The sequence below is a fragment of the Trichosurus vulpecula genome, chromosome 5 (assembly GCF_011100635.1).
Source record: "Trichosurus vulpecula isolate mTriVul1 chromosome 5, mTriVul1.pri, whole genome shotgun sequence".
NCBI lineage: Eukaryota > Metazoa > Chordata > Mammalia > Diprotodontia > Phalangeridae > Trichosurus > Trichosurus vulpecula.
The window spans coordinates 74,660,643-74,681,020 of record NC_050577.1 but is presented as its reverse complement, the minus strand read 5'-3'; the positions used below and the strand labels follow the sequence as shown (position 1 = coordinate 74,681,020).

The window sequence follows — 20,378 nt, the reverse complement described above, 5'->3', positions numbered from 1 at the left end:
GCAAAATGAGACTCGATGACCTCTCAGATCCTTCCAACTCCAAAACTGTATGAGTTCTGTACTGTGTAATGGAGAGAACACTGCACTGAGGGACAGGAGATCTGGGCTCCAGTCTTGTCCCTGCCAGTAACTAGTTGTGCGTCTTTGGGCAAGTCAGTAACTTGTCCTCTGTCAACATCAGGTTCCTGGCTGGAAGGCTGAACCCAGGGCTCCTGCTACCTCTAATACTCTATGAGCCTTGAACGACATTCTGACTCTAATGCCTCCATCTGGAATTTCTGAATCTTGCTCTGTTAAGACTGGGCCTCTAGTTCTAACACTGGTTATTGTTTTGGCCTGTGATTGTTACTTGTTGAAACTGCCTCCAAGTTTGTTTGCTTGTTTTCCACCTCTTGAGAGTCCCTTTCCTGCCTGAGACTTTGTCCCAGGTCCTTATCCTAGGGTCTACTTTCTACTCTCCATGAAGTCTTGAGATCTGCGGCAAATACAAGTGCCCTTTGAGATATAAGTGAGAAATGACTCTTCCTATCCTCATGCTTCTCTCTAGAATGAGGGGAGGTAGATGTACTGGAAGCTGCAGTGAGGAGTGGGAGGGACTGGGAAGGGAGAGGGAGGTGATTTCAAACACTGCTAAATCTGAGGAAGGTATCGGGCATCAGGGAGTTACCACCTCATGGGACAGACAACCAAGACAGTTCCACAAAAGTGAACCTGTTACTATAGAGGCTCTTAGTCCTCCAGAAAGGAAGCATTGAGGGGTTACATTCAAGACCTCAATCTCTCTCTCCCTCCCTCCCAGTACCTCTCCTCTTCCTTTATGTAAATTGTTTAATCCTACTATATATGTAAATTTATATATGTATGCATACATATATGTACATATGTATGTATATAGTATATACATATACATGCATACATATATATGTGTGTATGTATATATATGCACATATGTGTATGCGTGTGTGTGCATTCATTCGAATCTTATTACTAAATAACCTAGCGGGAAGCGAGGGAAAAAACCTATCCTGTAGGGTTGTGGGATCTTAAAAAAAAAGTTCAACTACTTTACATATGTACATACACAGACACACATACATATATAAATGAGAAGCAGAAATGTTCCAGAATTACAGAAATTTCCAAATGTTCATGTAATATTGTTTTATGACCTTGGATCATGCCACATGTCATTAAATGGGCTAAACCTAGAGAAAGAGGTAACATGCTTCAGTGGCCCAAGAACTACCCTGATTTGAAAACCTCTGGATCACGATCCAGGCTAGAACAGGAAAAATAAAAGTGTGGTTTGATGATGAAGAGTGAAAGAACATGCGTCAAAATCTTATGAACTCAACATCAAATTGTGTAAACTAAGTGACTTAGACAAATGGCAGATATATTGTATATTAAAGGTTTTTTTTAAAGATGCAGAAAGCTATGATTTAATATCGAAGCCATTGGATTTAATTATTTTACTGTACTTTGCCCCAATTTACTCACATATCTCTATTTTTGTCATCTCTTTTACTCTGATCATTTACTTCCAACTTTAATAGGCTTTAACCAGAGACTTATCTTGTGAAATATTTTGAGCCAAGATAAGACATTAAATAAAAACCAAATGACAAAAAAGAATTTAAACCCATAATTGAGGAAGTCCAAGTGTTAGGATTTATGAATGCAGGAAATGAGAGACAGATGCCAATCCACTGGTGGCCAGAAGGTGTCACCACCAAGTTTCTAAATTTTAAGAGGAAACCCCTTTTTATTTAATATCAGGAGAGCTGAAAACTATGCTGCCAGAAAGGCAGAAAGACTACCCAGTTCATCAGGGTTCTCTGGTAATGGCATTTTCAGGTCAAGCTCAGGATAGTTTATTTTCTGTTTGCTTTAAACAAGGTACCTCTTCCCAGAGGCTCTGCTTAAGGGAGTAGCATGGCCTCCACATGCCAGGCTCTAAAAGCTCTCTGGGTAGGAAATAAAGCTCTTTTGGTCACATTCCTGTGCAAGCCTCCCAGGCAACTCTAGGCAAACAGGAAGCTGACCAAGTCAGTGTTTTGGGGATGCACCAAAGTTGAGAAATGAAAAACCTTTTCAAAATTTTTCTTTCATAAATACTAATATGAAGATTAACATTTACATAGTGCTTACAATGTGTCAGACACTGTACTAAGTGCTTTACAAATATCATCTCATTTGATCCTCACAACTACGCGGGGTGGGGGTAGATTTAAGATAATAAAGGGATCTGCTTGGGCTGAATCTGTGTCATGATCTTAGTAATAATCATAGCTTTCACTAATATTACACTTTAAGCTTTGCAGAACATGTCACTTATTACTTCATTTGATCCTGACAACCACCCTGGGGGGCATTTTTAAGACAATAGAATAATCCTATGTCATGATCTTAGTAATAATCATGGCTTTTGTTAATATTGCACTTTCAGCTTTGTAGAACATGTCACATATTATTTCATTTGATCCCCACAGGTAGGAACCATTATTATCCCCGTTTTACAGATGAGGAAACTGAGGCTAACGGCTGTTGAGTGACCTGCCCAGGGTCATTCAACTAGTAAGTGTCTGAGGCCAGACTTGAACTCATCTCCCTCACAAATATTAGTACATCTTATAATGTCAGGAAATGAAGCTTCCAATAAGCTAAATGGCATAGTAACAGATCACTGGACTTGGGAATCAGGAAGAAATGGGATTAAATCATGCCCCAGACACTTACTGTGTTGACTCTGGGCAAGCCACTTAACCTCTTTCGGACTCAGTTTCTTTGTTTGTAAAAAGGGGATAATAATAGTACATACCTGTGGGGATCAAATGAGATAATATGTAACATGCTCTGCAAAGCTAAATGTACAATGTTAACGAAGGCTATGGTTATTGCTAAGATTGTGACAGAGATTCGGCCCAAGCAAATTCCTCTATATCCTAAACTTGAAGTGTCCTGGCTTTAGATCCAGGCACATAAGACCTCAGGGTTACATTTGCAGAATGGGTCAAATATATCCAGAGATGCAAAGGGAAAGACTCCCAGTGACCCAGGATGCCCACTCATCTGCACACTACAGCTGTATTGCTCTGTTCCCAAGATGCCTGACTTGTCTCCTCCCTCCCATCACTTCCATGTTTTTACAGGTTTCCAAGCAGCAGCATTGGAAGCCACACTTATCCCTGTTTTTATGTACTGCTTGCAAGCATCCCCAGCATGAGGGAAGGTTGGTGCATTTCTCAGGGCCATCAACTGTGGTGGCTATCTCTTCACCCCTCCGTTCCGTGGTACTCTGTTCCTTGCTGTGCTAACAGCTAATGGATTTCCTGCCATCTGGTATGCAGTGCAGTTTGAGGGTAATAGCCAATCAAACCACTCAGGAAGCTGTGTATGATGTCTATGTCAGGAGCAAGTTAAATAGCTATGTTGGAGAAGTTAAGTCTTTGATTTGGTTATGATGACACCAAGCTACGCTCATGACATGCTTTGCATATATGTCCTAGCCTTTTTTTCATTCCTTACTTCATTCAACAAATACTGTTTTAGTACCTACCAAATGTGAAGTGCTACATGGGGACAAGGAAGGTCTTTTCCTGTCCTAAGCGGAACTTACAATCTCATTAAGATAGGACATACACAAATAACCACAACATAAGCAACAATGTAAAGAAGAGTCATGCAGGGCAGAGTCAATGTTTGGAGAATGGGGAGTTTATTTTTGGATAAGAAGACCAGGGCTGATGTCATCTGAACTAGGACTTGAAGGATGGGTAGGAATCGGGATACTCAGTAAAGGCATTAGACACAGAAGAGCATGAACAAAGACATGGAGGCAGAAAAACACAAACCTTTTATATCTAATTTGACTGGAATATAGGAAGAGTAAAAGCAAGGTGAGTGAGATAGGAACAGGGATTGGGCCTCTGATTTATGCATAAACAAATACAAAATTAGAAGGATATGAGGCCACTGGAAAAAAATCTTTTCAGTGAGTTTCTTTGAAAAATGTCTCACTCACATCCATGATATATAAGGAGTTGATTCAAATGTACAAGACCTAGAGCCATTTCACCCAATAGATAGGTGATCAAAAGTTATAAACAGGCAGTTTTCAAATGAATAAACCCAAGCTATTAACTACCATAAGAAAAATGCTCTAAATCAATAATAATCAGAGAAATACTAAATTGAGTAACTTTCACGTTCCACTTTATTCCTTGTTGTTGTTCACTCTTCCTTCCTATCAGATTAGTAGAGATGACAAAAGAGGCAAGCAACAAATGTGCAAGATGCTGTTGGAAAACAGGTGTACGAATGCATTGTGGTCAAGGTATAGGAGTTGGTGCCGCCATTTTGGAAAGCACTTTAGAACAATGCTCCCCCAAAATGATTAAACTGTGTGTACCTTTTGGAGAGATATGCCACTACTAGACCCATATCCCAAGAAGATCCAAGAAAAAGGGAAAAAATCCATATGTACAAAAACATTTTTAGCAGTTCTTTTTGTAGTAGTCAAAAACTGGAAACCAAGATGGGGGGCAGTATCTTTCTACTGGGGAATGGCTGGACAAATTATAATATATGACTGTAATGGGATATTATTGTGCCATAAGAAATGACAAAATGGGTATTTCTGAGGAAACTAGGCAGATCTCTACAAACTGATACAGATCAAAGTGAACATAACCAGAACAAGTGATACAAGGGCAACATGTTCTAGAGAAAAACAGCCTTGAAAGATTTTAGGGCTCCGATCAATGCAAAGATAAACCATGAGTCAGTACAAAAGACAAAGACGATAAACTTAAAATGCAGAAAGACAAACATTTTAAGATCTGGCCAATGTGGGCCCTTGTTCTGATTAACTATGCATGTAAAAAATTTTTAAGGACTTGGTAACTATGTGAAAAGTGAAGAAGGTGGAGTCAAAGATGGCAGTGAGGTCTTTAGTCTGTTGGGGTCATTAACAGAAACTTCAAAAAACAGAAAGTAGGTTTCAGATATGATGAATTTGGGGTTGCTGTTGAGAGTGCTAAATATGTAGAAAAACTCGTTCAAATCCAGCCTATACCAATTTTGCTAATTAATATCTCTGGTCTTCAGTTTCCTCATCTGTCAAGTGATGGGGTTAGACCAGATGACTTCTATGGCCATTTCCAACATTAAATCTATGGCCCTGTATCCAGGTAGAAATGCAGACGAGATAGTGGAGACTTCAGGAAAAAGATTAAGGTAAAGACTTGAGAGCTGCTCAAGAGACAGATGAAACCACAGGAATGGATAAGATTATCACTAAAGGAGAGAGACTAGTGTAAGAATTGAAGAAAGAACAGAAGAGAGCTGAGAAGAAAAGCTAGAGAATACCAATGTTTGGACAGGGGTTTTCATGGGAAGATGGTCTGGGAGGAGGAAGGCTAGGAAAGAGGATTCGTAGAAGGGGACCAAGGAAGTAGACCTGAGAGGTAGGAAGAGAATGAACAAAACATAGTAACACTTCTCAGAATGCTATCAAAATATCAAAAATCACTGGTAGCTCAAATCAGCTCTACACAAAGATCTCTGAGAGCACACAAGAGTTTCCTTGCTAAAAGCTGATAAAAGTGCTGACTTTTTTCATGCTATAGGTAAACGTGTATTTCAATGCTGATCTTGCAAAATTATCTACAATCTAGAACACAGTTTTGCATAGGCAGCATTTTCTTCCTTTCCCTGTTTTTAAAAATTAATACATTTTGTTCTGTTGCATGAGTCACTTCCTAATAAACAATCTCCCCGTAGCACTTTTCCATAAAAAAATCTAATCCATGGTTTGCTAGTAAAATGACTGCATGAAGGAGAAAGCACTTACTGTTCGCTGTGTGCCAAGAACTGTACAAAGCTCTAGGGACACAAATACAGCCAAGCAAGAGGCCCTACCCTTGTGGAGCTTACTGTACCCAGGAGAGATGAGTTAGAAGGGAAAGGGGGCACCTAAGTAGAGCATGGTTTGAAAACGACTGGAAAGGGAGGTGTAGACCTGATGCCCGTCAACAAAAAGCAAAAACTCACCCTTCAGAGCTCAGAGTATCAGGAACAGAGCCCTGCATCTGAGGCAGATGAGGGGGCAGATGACCTAAAAGGAGGTCATAAGGTTTGGAAAGGGCTAGGAAATGCAACTTTCCAGTCTTGTACATTCCTATTTTTTAAATAAAAGGATAACTAACAAAATCCATCAAGAAAGAGAAAGAGAAATTCCATTCAAAATAACCACTGAATGTATAAAATATTTGGGAGTCTCCATACCAAGACATATACATGAACTATTTGAATACAAATACAAAGCAATCTTTATAGAAATGACAACAAACCTAAATAAATAATAAGAGAAATATTAATTGCTCATGAGTAGGCTGTGCCAATTTAATAAAATGATAATACTATCTCAATCAGTTTATTTATTCAATGCCATACCAATCAAACTACCAAAGAGTTACTTTAGAGAGCTAGAAAAAATGTCAGCCAATAATAATAGCTAGCATTTAAATAGTGCTTTAAGGTTTACAAAGCACTGGCGAGCTAGCAAGGTGGCGCAGTGGATAGAGTACTGGCCCTGGAGTCAGGAGGACCTTGAGTTCAAAACCAGCCTCAGACTGTGCGACCCTGGGCAAGTCACTTAACCTTGACTGCCTCAAAAAAAAATAGTTTACATATGTTATCTCATTTAATTCTCACAACAATCCTGTGAGCTACGTGGAGTGGCATTATTGAGGGTGAGGGAGAGAAAGTAACTGGCCCAGGATCACATGGTACTAACACTAACAAGTGTCTAGAGTCAGGGTTTGAATTCAAGTCTTCCTGACTGAGCCCAGAACTCTTAAGTGCTTACAAAGACTATGTTAAGCACAGGGGATTCAAAAAAAAAGCACCAATGCAATTCCTGCTCCCAAAGAGTTCATATTCCAAGGAGTGGGGGGAGACAACATGCAAATAACTACATATGTACAAGACAGACAGATTATGGGCAGGTCACTAATCACACAGAAATGACTACTGGAGGAGGGTGGTTAGGGGGACTAGGGAAGGCCTTCAGCTGCAGGTGGACCTTGAACTAAGTCCTTAAGGAAGTCAGGGGATGGAGACATTGGCGGGAAGAAGAGGCACCATTCCAGGAATGGGGGAGAACCAGTGTAAAATGCATGGAGTCAGGGGGTGGAGCCAAGATGGCAGCTGGAAAGCAGGGACTTGCATGACCCCCCCTACCCCTCCACGTCCCTCCAAAAACCTATAAAAATGGCTCTGAACAAATTCTAGAACTTCAGAACCCAAAAATAGCAGAGGGAAGGAGGGCTCCGGCCCAGGACAGCTTGGATGGTCACTGGGTAAGGTCTATAGCACACAGAGCTGGGAATGGATGGAGCAGAGCCCAGCGTGAGGCATGCCTGGACCAATCAGACCAGGAGCCAGGCGGACCAGGCCCTAGCCTCCTGAATCAGTGAGCTGTGGCAGTTACCAGACTTCTCGACCCACAAACACCAAAGACAACAGAGAAGAACTGCAGAACCCATGAAATAGCAGAGGGAAGCAGGGCTCCAGCCCAGGACAGCCTGGATGGTCTCTGGGTAAGGTCTATCACCCAGAGCTGGGAGTGGGGGGGAGGTGAGGGTGGAGCAAAGCAGAGCATGGGCTGCGCCTGGACCGGCCAGATCGGGGCTGGGCAAAGCGGGCCCTGGCACCCTGAATCAGTGAGCTGTGGCAGTTACCAGACTTCTCAACCCACAAATACCAAATACAACAGAGAAGGTTAGTGGGAAAAGCTGCGGGGACAGAGTGAAGGAGTTCCATTCGGCCACTGGCTACCACCCGGGGGGCTGTGGGGGAGGTGCAGCTACAGAACTACCGCTACAGTTGCTTCTGGCCCCAGGCCCACCTGGTGGGAGGAATTAAGTGGTGGATCACAGCAGGAGTGCAGAGCCTGCTTAAGATCTAAATCCAGTCCAGTTTGGTGGTTCTTGGGGGAGGAGGGGCCCTGGTGTGGCAGAGCTGGCTGTACAGAAATAGCTCTGAAAACAACAGCACATCCCCTCAAGCCTCTCTACTCTACAAGCAGTCATACCCCGACGAAAAACTCAAGGGTCAAGTAGTTGGCTGGGAACATGGCCAGGCAGTGAAAATGGACTCAGATTCAGACCCAGACTTTGGAATCTTTCTTTGGTGACAAAGAAGATGAAAACATACAGCCAGAAGAAGTCAACAAAGTCTAAGAGCCTACATCAAAAGCCTCTAAGAAAAACATGAACTGGTCTCAGGCCACGGAAGAGCTCAAAAAGGAGTTGGAAAAGCAAGTTAGAGAAGCAGAGGAAAAATTGGGAAGAGAAATGAGAGTGATGCAAGAAAACCATGAAAAACAAGTCAATGACTTGCTAAAGGAGACCCAGAAAAATACTGAAGAAAACGACACCTTAAAAAATAGACTAACTCAAATGGCAAAAGAGCTCCAAAAAGCCAATGAGGAGAAGAATGCCTTGAAAGGCAGAATTAGCCAAATGGAAAAGGAGGTCCAAAAGACCACTGAAGAAAATACTGCCTTAAAAATTAGATTGGAACAAGTGGAAGCTAATGACTTTATAAGAAATCAAGATATTATAAAACAGAACCAAAGGAATGAAAAAGTGAAGACAATGTGAAATATCTCATTGGGAAAACCACTGACCTGGAAAATAGATCCAGGAGAGATAATTTAAAAATTATTGGACTACCTGAAAGCCATGATCAAAAAAAGAGCCTAGATATCATCTTTCAAGAAATTATAAAGGAGAACTGCCCTGATATTCTAGAGTCAGAGGGTAAAATAGAAATTGAAAGAATCCACAGATCACCTCCTCAAAAAGATCCCAAAAAGAAAACTCCTAGGAATATTGTCACCAAATTCCAGGGCTCCCAGATCAAGGAGAAAATACTGCAAGCAGCCAGAAAGAAACAATCTGAGTATTGTGGAAACACAATCAGAATAACACAAGATCTAGCAGCTTCTACATTAAGGGATTCAAGGGCTTGGAATATGATATTCTGGAGGTCAATGGAGCTAGGATTAATAACAAGAATCACCTACCCAGCAAAACTGAGTATCATGCTCCAAGGCAAAATATGGACTTTCAATAAAATAGAGGACTTTCAAACTTTCTCAGTGAATAGACCAGAGCTGAATAGAAAATTTGACTTTCAAACACAAGAATCAAGAGAAGCATGAGAAGGTAAACAAGAAAGAGAAATCACAAGGGACTTACTAAAGTTGAACTCTTTTGTTTACATTCCTACATGGCAATATGATGTGTATGATTGATGAGACCTCAGTTTTAGGGTAGCTGAAGGGAATATACATATATGTGTATGCATGTATGTATGTATGTATATATATATATACACACCTATATATGTATATGTATATATATGTGTATATATGGGTATGTATACATATGTGTGTATGTATATACATATATACATATATATATACAGACAGAGGGCACAGGGTGAGTTGAATATGAAGGGATGACATCTAAAAAAATCAAATTAAGGGATGAGAGAGGAATATACTGAGAGAGGGAGAAAGGGAGAGATAGAATGGGGTAAATTATCTCACATAAATGTGGCAAGAAAAAGCAGTTCTGTAGGAAGGGAAGAGGGGGCAGGTGAGAGGGAATGAATGAATCTTGTTCTCATCAGATTTGACCTGAGGAGGGAAAAACATACACACTCAATTGGGCATCTTACCCCACAGGAAAGAAGGAGGAAGAAGATAAAAAAGGGGGGATGATAGAAGGGAGGGCAGATAGGGAGAGGAGGTAATCAAAAACAAACACTGTTGATAAGGGACAGGGTCAAGGGAGAAAATTCAGTAAAGGGGGATAGGTTAGGAAAAAGCAAAATATAGTTAGTCTTTCACAACATGAGTAGTGTCGAAGGGTTTTACATAATGATATGCATGTTCCCTATGTTGAATTCCTTGCCTTCTTAGGGAGGGTGGGTGGGGAGGGAAGAGGAGAGAGAATTTGGAACTCAAAGTTTTAAAAACAGATGTTCAAAAAAAAAGTTTTTGCATGCAACTAGGAAATAAGATACACAGGCAATGGGGCATAGAAATTTATCTTGCCCTACAGGAAAGTAAGGGAAAAGGAGATGGGAGGGGAGTGGGGTGACAGAAGGGAGGGCTGACTGGGGAATGGGGCAACCAGAATATATGCCATTTTGGAGTGGGTGGGAGGGTAGAAATGGGGAGAAAATTCGTAATTCAAACCCTTGTGAAAATCAATGCTGAAAACTTAATATATTAAATCAATTTTAAAAAATTACTCTAAAATGCATGGAGTCAGTAAGTGTTACACGTGAGGGACATCAAGGGGGTAGCTGAACTGGAGAATATATGGAAAGGAGGAAACTGGAAAAAGACTGAAAAGGGGGGAAGAGCTTTAAACACCAAAAAGAGGATTATTATATATTTGATCCTGGAGGTAAGATATTAGCTTCCTTAAACTATATAAAAACGATGGGAATAAGCATTTATAAGGCACCTACTATGTTACAGGCACTGTATTAAGTGCTTAAAAAATATCTCATTTGCTCTTCATAACCACCACGGGAGGTACACACTGCTATTATTTCCATTTCACAGTTGAGGAAACTGAGGCAAACAGATATTAAATGACTTATTTAAGGTCATACAGCTAGCCAGTGTCTGAGGCCAAATGTAAAAAATAGAAGTCTTCTAAATAAATGCTACTTGGTCGTTTTTCAGTCATGTCTGACTCTTCATGACCCCATTTGGGGTTTTCTTGGTAGAGATACTAGAATGGTTTGCCATTTCCTTCTCCAGCTCATTTTAACAGATGAGAAAACTGAAGCAAATAGGGTTAAATGACTTGCCCAAAATCACATAGCTACTAGGTGTCTGAAGCCAGATTTGAATTCAGGAGGATGAGTCTTCCTGACTCCAGGCCCAGCACTGTATTCGCTATGCCACCTTTCTAAAACTGGATTTCTAGAATTCTTCCTTCCAAAGGCCAGAAACCTTTATCATGTGGGATAAGAATCCTCCTTTCTGGCAGGCATTCTGTAGTAGGCAGTATCTTCTTCTTCATTTGGGGGAGTGATGGGATTTAAATGCATAATTTTCACATGTACATCAAAGCAATAGTTTAACCTAGGTTTCTGAGAGAAGTACACTTTGTTCCCCTTCAAAAATAATCACAAGAGGGGCAGCTAGGTGGCACAGTGAGTAGAGCACTAGCCTTGGAGTCAGGAGGACCTAAATTCAAATCCGGCCTCAGACACTTGATACTTACTAGCTGTGTGACCTTGGGCGAGTCACTTAACCCCAGTTGCCTTGCCTTCCTCCCTCCCAAAAAAATAATCACAAGAAAACAGTAACTTTAATTATATAATTCAATCCAATTAAGTCTAATAGTATTCATTAAGTACTAACTGTATGCAAAGACCTGTGCCCAGGTGCTGGGGATAGTAGACAAACAAATTCTTTTTTAAACCAGTTCCTGCCCCTGACAGGCTTACATTCTTCTAAAGGGACAAAGTATGTGAACAGATTATGTATATACATGATCATTTGAAGAGGAGGAAGAGGACTCTAACAACCAAGAGTTTCCTGTTGGAGACAACCATTAGCTGAACCTCATTTCTCTCCAGGGAGTACTTCTGACTCTCTAGACTTTCACATCACTGAACCCTCTTCACCCTGGAAGTTCACTCTACCTCTGGACTTTTCCCACTGGAAGTACCCTCCACCCCCCGCTACCTCTTCCTCTGATTGGCTGGTTTCTTGCAGAACATCCATTTAAAGGAGGGTGCCCTCCAGCCACATCTTGATTCCACTCCAGGCTACACTCCTGACTCTCTGGAATTTCAGGGGTATCTCCCACCCTCAAGCCTTTTAGGCTTCCTTTTATGTACTGTCTTCCTCCTTAGAATGTGAGCTCCTTGAGGGTAGGAACTATCTGTCTGCTTGTGTCTGTAGTCCTGGCATTTAACACAATGCCTGGCACATGTTTAATAAGTGCCCAATCGCTTAAGTTGAACCTCAAGAGGAAGTGAAGAGGGAACATATTCCAATCACAGGGTCTGAAGGAAATGGATTGCTGATCTTGCCAAACAGCAAGTGAGTCAGTTTGGCCTGAATGTAAAGTGTAGGAAGGAGAGCAATGTCCTCTATGTCTAAACATATTGTGAAGAGTTATAAATGCCAAGCTGGGTAGAGGCAAAAGGGAGTCCCTGATAGTACATGAGCTGAGGAAGGTCATCCTCAGACAAGCGCTTTAGGAAGATTCTTTTGGCCGAAAAGGGAAGGCTATTCTAATAATGTGAGGGATGATAAAAGATAAAACTAGGTAGTATAAGCAGGGAAAAGATGGTGAGACATAGTGGATTAAAAGAATGGAAAAGACTTAGTAAGTGATGGATGCTGGGGAGGGGGGTGGTAGAGAGGATAAGGGCTGAGTATGATGCCCAGGTTTTAAACCAGAGTAACCAGGAAGATGATGATGTTTTTAACAGAAAAAAAAAACAAAAACAAAAAACCAAAGTTCTGAAAAGGGGGGTAGGGAGGGGAAGTAATAGTGATACAGGTAGGAGAAGTACCATGGACAGAGCAACATACTAAATCTCAGAAAGACGGTATCCAGCCCCTCCCCCAAGAAGGCGTGGTCAAGTGACAAGAGTGATTTCCAAAACTGACAGTGTAACTGATACTGGGAAAACTCATTTATACCTTCAAACCACTTTTGGATGAGTTTTTAGTCCCATTACTGAATTGGCCAGATTTAGAACATTCTACCTCAGTGGAGCCATACATTTCCCTAAAGGGATGGGTGGGGCTTGTCCTCATATGCCACCACATTGCCTCTTTTATTACTTTATTTCTCATACTCATAAAAACCCAGCTCATGGGGAAGAAGCAGGACCCTGTTGTAGGGTCAAGCTGGTAAAAATTATTTAGACTTCTACAACCTTAACTTAGTAGTTTGACCTTTTAAGTAGAACAAAACAAGCTATGCCTATGTAAACACTTATTATTTTCTTCCTCTGCCCACCATGTGATGCTGGGAGACATCCATCAACTTCTGTAAGAATTCTTAATGCTTTGATCATTGGCTCACATGATGGATGGGGCAGCCTTGTCAACATTTTCCACAAAGGACAGAGAGTTTGGGTCAAAGGAGTTCAGTAATTTTCTTTGGCTAAAATGCTACATTTAACCTCTTCGTACACTATATCTCTGGTTCTTTCAAAAATATTCGTGAACCAAGCTGCTTAACTCAATTAAAAATTTCCTCTTTCAGTGCAAAAAAGGGCCTAATTTGAGGCTAGGGTAGGATAGCAGGGCCTCATGATTCATAAACCCAATATCCAATAAATTAAAGTTAAAATTACTACTAACCATAATCAATTCTAAATTTGACGCTACTATTTTTGGGCTGGATGAATTCTGGCCAAACATTATATATTCTTCTCAGCAGTGCTAAGGACTGGACACAGAGCCTGGTCATGCTGGAGTGTAGCCACGCACAGAGCTCTGGCCAAGTGAGAGGATGGGGTCTTTAATGGATCCAAAATAAAATTATGATTTCTGCCTTAATGCTGCCACAAAGAATCTAACAACCAATGGATAATTTTCTGGTGGCTTTGTTTTTATTTAGAAAGAAATTATTTAGAAATAGGGTAAGAGACTATTCCAGAAGCTTTTGTTTATTTCCTAATCTAACACCATAAACCCTGGTTAATAATAGTAATTACAATGACAATAATAGCAAGCATTTATATAGCAGTTTGTAAAACACTTTTGTAAAACATCATTTGATCTTCACAACAGACTTGTAAGGCAGGAGCTCTTATTATCCCCATTTGACAGAAGAGGAAACTGAGGTTGAGAGGTATTAAATTGTCTGTCCAGGGTCACATAGCTAGTGAGTGTCTGAGGCAGACTCTGAATGGAGTTCTTCCTGACTCCAACACTTTCTCCACTATTCCTAGGAGGCAGCTAGGCAAGCTACTTCATCAATGAAACCTCAATTTACCAAAAGTCTCAATTTGATTTTTGGGGCATCCACATCTGTGATTAATTTTTTTTAATCGGGTAATTCCTCTTATGGAAACTCCTTCCACCCCTGCATATCAGTAACTCATCTGTAAATGATACTCTTAAGAAAATCGCCTAGAGTACTAACAGGTTAAGTGACTTGTCCATAGTCAGGAAGAACACAGGAAACCATGTCTTTGTCATCCAACATACATACTTATTAAAATAAGTGGATATTCACCTACACATTTTGCAGTCCTCTCTCAGTACATGAGCTCCTTATGACCAGGGTTTGTCTTATTTTTCTGTTTGTATTCCTAACACTCAGCATGATGCTTTGCTTAATAACTGCATTTTCATTCATTTATTCATTCATTCAAACTATCCCAGCACTCCATTTTCCTGGGACTCATCCCTATTCATCAAAGTCACTTTGTTCTTGCTCTGAGGAAGCATAGGTGCTGGATCTAGTTCTATTAGTTATTTCAGTTATTTTTTCTCTACTGATATGAAATAGATTTTTAAAAGTAATCACACTGGACACTTCCCTGCATGGAAGAATGGACAAAGCACTGGCTCTGGAATCAGAATGAGTTCTAATCATGTATTTAAAAGTTACTTCCTCTGTGACTTTGGATGATTCACTTAAACCTCCATGGAACCTCATTTTCCTTTTCTGTAAGAAAGGAGGATTAGACTAGATGGCCTCTGAAGCCCTCCCAGCTTTCCACATCTAGAAAACAACAAATCTACAATCCTACATCTTTAGTATATCTTGACCACATCTTAGTTCAACCAAAAGTGGCCAGCTGAGTTCCACTTCTGTCTAGTTCAATTAGTGTGTCAGACTTTAATGCTACATATTAGGAGTCAATTAATGAGCAAATACTATGTTTAAAGTCATAAAATAAATGTTCTTAACATCTATAACCTGTAATGGAACATGGAATCTATAATATGCTCTTTCTGGAGAGAAAATCAAACTATCTGTTTTATACTTCTAAAAAGAAATTGCATACTGTCTTGTTCTTTTCAATATCACAAATACCATTGCAGTTTGCTTATTTTATTTAATAAAGGATGGTAAAGAGAAAAGACTAAAGAAAAGGAATGTCTCTCTGCTAAAGACTCAAGAGAAATAACTCAAGGCTTTGAAGGACCCCCAGAGAATGGAATGCCTCACTTCCTGGAGACATGCCAAATCCATGGGTGAATGGGACAAAGTACAAGCTGAAGAAGCCAACGTGTGCCAGTTGATGGATCTGAGTCCGTAGTCACATGCTCTGGTGTTGACCATCTAGGTTTAACTTTGGATGAGGAGTGTCATGGAAATTGAATAAGAACAGCAAAAATGTGCTGCATAAAACCACTGTAATGACCAGGGTAGGCACACCTTTTAAATTGAAAGAGGTAGGAAAATGTTGAGTTTAAAAAACAAAACAGTTTCAGAGAACTGTAATTACATAAAACTTGGAGTACCTTCCTGTGCTTGTCTGGAACACAAGTCAGTCCACAAGGGTGTCAGCTAGGTGGCATGGTGAGTATTGCAGGAAGACCTGAAATCGAATCCTGCATCGGATATTCACTAGTGACTAGTGAGTCACTTAACCTCTTTCAGACTCATTTTATCATATGTCAAATGGAGATAATTACAGCACTTACAGAACTGTTCTAAGTGTTAAATGAGATGACATAATAAGTATTCAATAAATCTTAAAGGACTGTATAAATGCTAGTTATTATTATCATTATCATTATCATTAACTAGTATCATCTCAGAAAGTTTATTAGTTTTATGTGATAAGTAAATGATATTAACTCACATGTCTTCTACTGTGATGTCTTTCAGGATCTGGCAGTAATCCACGTTCCAGACTGCCTGGTCATCCCAAACTTTAGACGCTAATAGAATTGCGCCAAGTACAATTCTCTTCCAATTTGCTGGACAGATATCTATCTCTGCGTAAGTTAAAAGTCTTTCAAGATATACCTGGGAAGACATGAAAATGCCAGAGCTAAATGACTTTAGTTTTTTTTTTCATTTACCAACATAAACAGAAAGAAAAATCATTTAAGTATTAAAAACACAGCCTCTCATCTTCCTTTAAACAGGGAGTTACCATTTGAGAGCATTTGGTCTGTCAAGGCCAACGAACTCAATAATTCCAATGGAGTCTCCTGCAAAGATCAGGCCTGATGACCCGACTCTGCCTGACTTGCTTAATCTTACCAGAATTATTATAGTGAACAAATAATTCCCAGCAACCACAAGGCAGCTGCTCTCACTATATCATGTAACACAATATCAATACATTTTCACCCAAAAAATGCTCCAACAAGTAACCAAAAGAACAATGAAAACATAAAGAAGGCAAAATAGTTTTAATCGGTTTTGTTTTCTAAAAAGATTTAGGCCCAAGTTGGAAAATTAGCTCAGTGAAGAAAGAGTTAAATAACTGTCATGATTTATCCTGAAAGTAAACAAGTAATATTAATGGCCATCTTTCATGATGACTCATCAAACTAGAAAGCTCGTCAAAGAGACACTGTGTCACAGGAGATAAAGCACTGGATTCTGGAGTCAGGAGAAACTTGACTTCAAATCTCACCTCTGACATTAGCTGGGGAATGATGGGCAAGGTTTACCTTCTGTGATCTTCAGTGTCCACATCTGGAAAATAGGGATAATAATACCTGTGGTACCTACCTCTTAGGGTTGTCACATCTCAAATGAGAAAATAACAGCTAGCATTTATAAGGAACCTACTATGTGCCAGGCACTCTAATAAGTGCCTTACAATTATTAATAACAGCTAGCATTTATATAGTACCTACTATGTGCCAGGCAATCTAATAAGTGCCTTACAATTATTAATAACAGCTAGCATTTATATAGTACCTACTATGTGCCAGGCACTCTAATAAGTGCCTTACAATTATTAATAACAGCTAGCATTTATATAGTACCTACTATGTGCCAGGCACTCTAATAAGTGCCTTACAATTATTAATAACAGCTAGCATTTATATAGTACCTACTATGTGCCAGGCACTCTAATAAGTGCCTTACAATTATAATCTCATTTGATTCTTACAACAACCCTCTGAAGTAGGTGCTATTATTATCTCAATTTTTTGAGTGAGGAAATAGGCTGAGAGAGGCTAAGTGACTTGTCTAGGGTCATCACACCAAGTCCAGTGCTCTCACCCGCCACACCACCAAGTCACTTTGCAAGTTTCAAAGAGCTACATAAATGCAATTATTACAATTCTTCTAGAAAAATATGTTTCCTGAACCTGTGTAATCCTTGGATGAATAATGAAGGAATGTATTTTTTAGTTATTAGTTACTTATATATATATATATAAACAGTATATATATGTACTACATATATACACTATATATTATACATACTATAGATTATATCTACTATATACTGCATATAGACATACTATATATTACGCATATTTTATATATATATAAGTATGTGTGTGTGTATATGTGTATATATATATATATATATATATATATATATATATATATATATATATATATATAGGATTTAGTTATTAGAAGACATGGTGAAGAGCCTTTAAGCAGTTTTTTAGTAAACATGACTACAATAAGACTTAGGCAAAAAAGATGGAAGAGACACCATCCCTGTCTTCTATATGCTTGCACTCTAATTCTAGGGAAGGCATTCAGAGAGAATGATAACACAGAGAGCTACCAATACTCATTCACAAAGAATGACAAGGCAATTCAATTACATATATTTCTGCCTGTAGTACATATCTTTGGACTTTGGGTTTCATTTTATATATGTATGTATATATATATATATATATATATATATATATATATATATATATATATATAAACTGTATTAAAACAGCTAAATAAAAAGGCCCTGCTCTGATGCCTGGCTGTGGCATGGAGATACCAGTGGGTTTTTGAAAGCTACGCCAAAAAGATCACAAGCTTTGGCAGGTGCCAACCACACCGGACAGACAGATATCAGGTGGATTGTGTCTGTGGTCCAAAGCATCTTTACAGCTCTAAGCCTAAGATGCCATCACCAGCCTAACTACGTGTAACTTCTCCACAAGGTTGGCTGTAGAGTGATTATTCTTCCAACACAACTAATCTCAAAGACCATCTGCTAAGTTATGGAAGGTGTGACTGGTAGAATGGGTGCCCACGTACTGAAGTGTTTATAAAAGGCATAAGGGATATTGGAACACTTGGGAAGACTGATGCTAATGAACTATAATATGGAGAATTCAAACAGGCAATGTTTCAAGCTACGAGATTCTAGTACTCATGAATAGGGTGGGGTAAGTCAAAATGGAGTCTATGACATAATTTAAATAGGGAAGGTTTCAGGAAAGAGCTGTAAACCTTAGGAAGAACTTGAGAAAGGGAGGTATTAAGGCAGATTTTGAGGGAAGAAATATTAAACACAAAGGGCATCATGTGAAAAGTTGTAAAGGAGGTGTAGCAGATATGTATAGCAGAAATTCACTGGTGTGAGTAAACCAAAAATCAGATCCAGGAAGAAGGGATAAATAAGGAAGTCTAACCTACATGCAAATTCTAAGATGATGTGACATAATGCAGATTAAGTGCTGGGTTCAGAGGGGAAAAGAACTAAGTTCAAACCCTACTGCACACTAGCTATGTGATTTTGGGCAAGTCATTTAACTTCTCTCAAATTGAAGCTCCACATCTGTAAAATGGGAATAGATAATAATGGCCCCTATCTCACAGGGTTATTGTGAGAATCAAATGAGATAATGTGGAAAGTGCTTCAAACAAATCTTCACGTAAGCAAGATGTTAGCTATTATTATTATTGTGATCTAACAAGTGAAAATACCATGAGGGTTTTTTGTTTGTTTTTACTCTGTTTTAGCTCTGGGATACAAAAATCCTTCATTCATTTGCTACTAAATTTTGGCTAGGACTTTTCAGTTTGGTAACTACACCTTTTGTTTGTAAGTGTGTATATAAATGTTCTCTGTGGGTACAAAGTCAAAAAGGAGCCTGGGGGCAATTTTGGAATGGTTTCTTCCACAAAGGAAGGTCTTGTCTAGGGGACCTGCTCCACTGATGCAAAGTGTAATAGGGAGGAAGGTGCAACAGGACCCTGGCTTTTCTCCCTACTGGTCTAACAAAATTACTTTGTCCAAGATCACAAATGATACCCTAAATATTTTTACTCATAACTTTTATATTTAGATCAGAGTCATTATACACACATCCATCTCCCCAACCCCCAACACACACACACACACACACACACACACACACACACACACTCTGAACCTTCTCATGTGTCAAAGAAAAATAATCAGGTAAAACATCTGATACAGTGATTAAATCTGACAATGTATCATCCTACTGTGCTCTCACCTCTATGCCCCCAGGGGTGAAGTATGTTTCATTATGTCTACCCTAGGACTTTCACTGATTTTTCAATTGCTCAGAGTTCAACTTTCTTTTGGTGATCTTTTCATTTACACTGTTGCAGTTATTGTGTGTGTATATATATATACGTATATATACACACATATAGATATTGTTTCTTTGGTTCTACTTCTATTATTCTGCATCAGTTCATGAAATCTTCCATTTTTTCTGTAAATTCCTCATATTTAACATTTTTTTACATTAAAATCCCAGTCCATTCATATGCCATGGCCTTTTCAGCCATTTTAAAATCAGTAAGTCCTCACTTTTATGTAGTTCTTTGTTATCACAGAATATGGTTAGGAATATTTTGGTATATAATGGATCTTTGTATTTGTCTTTGACTTCTTTGGAGATATTTTCAATAGTGGGATCACTTGGTCAAAGGGACTAGACAGTTACCAATGATCTATTAATTGCTAATTCTAATCCTTTTCTTAGTTCTCATCACCCTCCTTGGCTTTTTTGCAACATTTCCCACTATTTATTAACCATCTTCTCCTCTCTCCCCTCTTTCTGTTCTTCCTTGGCAACTAGGAGAATTTTCTTTTGGCTCTCCTCCTATCTAGTGACCAACCATATCTCTGCTGGTGCATCTTCTTCCTTCTACCTCTTAAGTATGGATGTCTTCTTACTACAAGGTTCTCTTCTAGGTTCTCTAGCCCTCATGTAACATGTCCCAAATGGAAGTCATCATCCCCCTTCTATATTTACTCCCTACCTCCTAACTTCCCTATTTTGTTTGAGGGTACCATCTTGCTCCCAGTCACCAAGGTTGAAAACACTGCTGTCACTTTCCATGTGCAGAGTGAGAGAGTTAGAAGAATAGAAAATGACATCA

At 39.4% G+C, this 20,378-nt stretch overlaps 1 protein-coding gene across 1 annotated transcript in view; it reads right to left on the bottom strand.

The window, feature by feature from the left end:
• The window catches only part of CCNY (cyclin Y), a 296,574-nt gene that overhangs the window by 7,616 nt on the left and 268,580 nt on the right, over positions 1-20,378 (bottom strand). Inside the window, exon 8 of the mRNA XM_036760237.1 lies at positions 15,889-16,055. Coding sequence (XP_036616132.1) covers positions 15,889-16,055 — 167 coding nt within the window. The remainder of the gene's footprint in view (positions 1-15,888; positions 16,056-20,378) is intronic.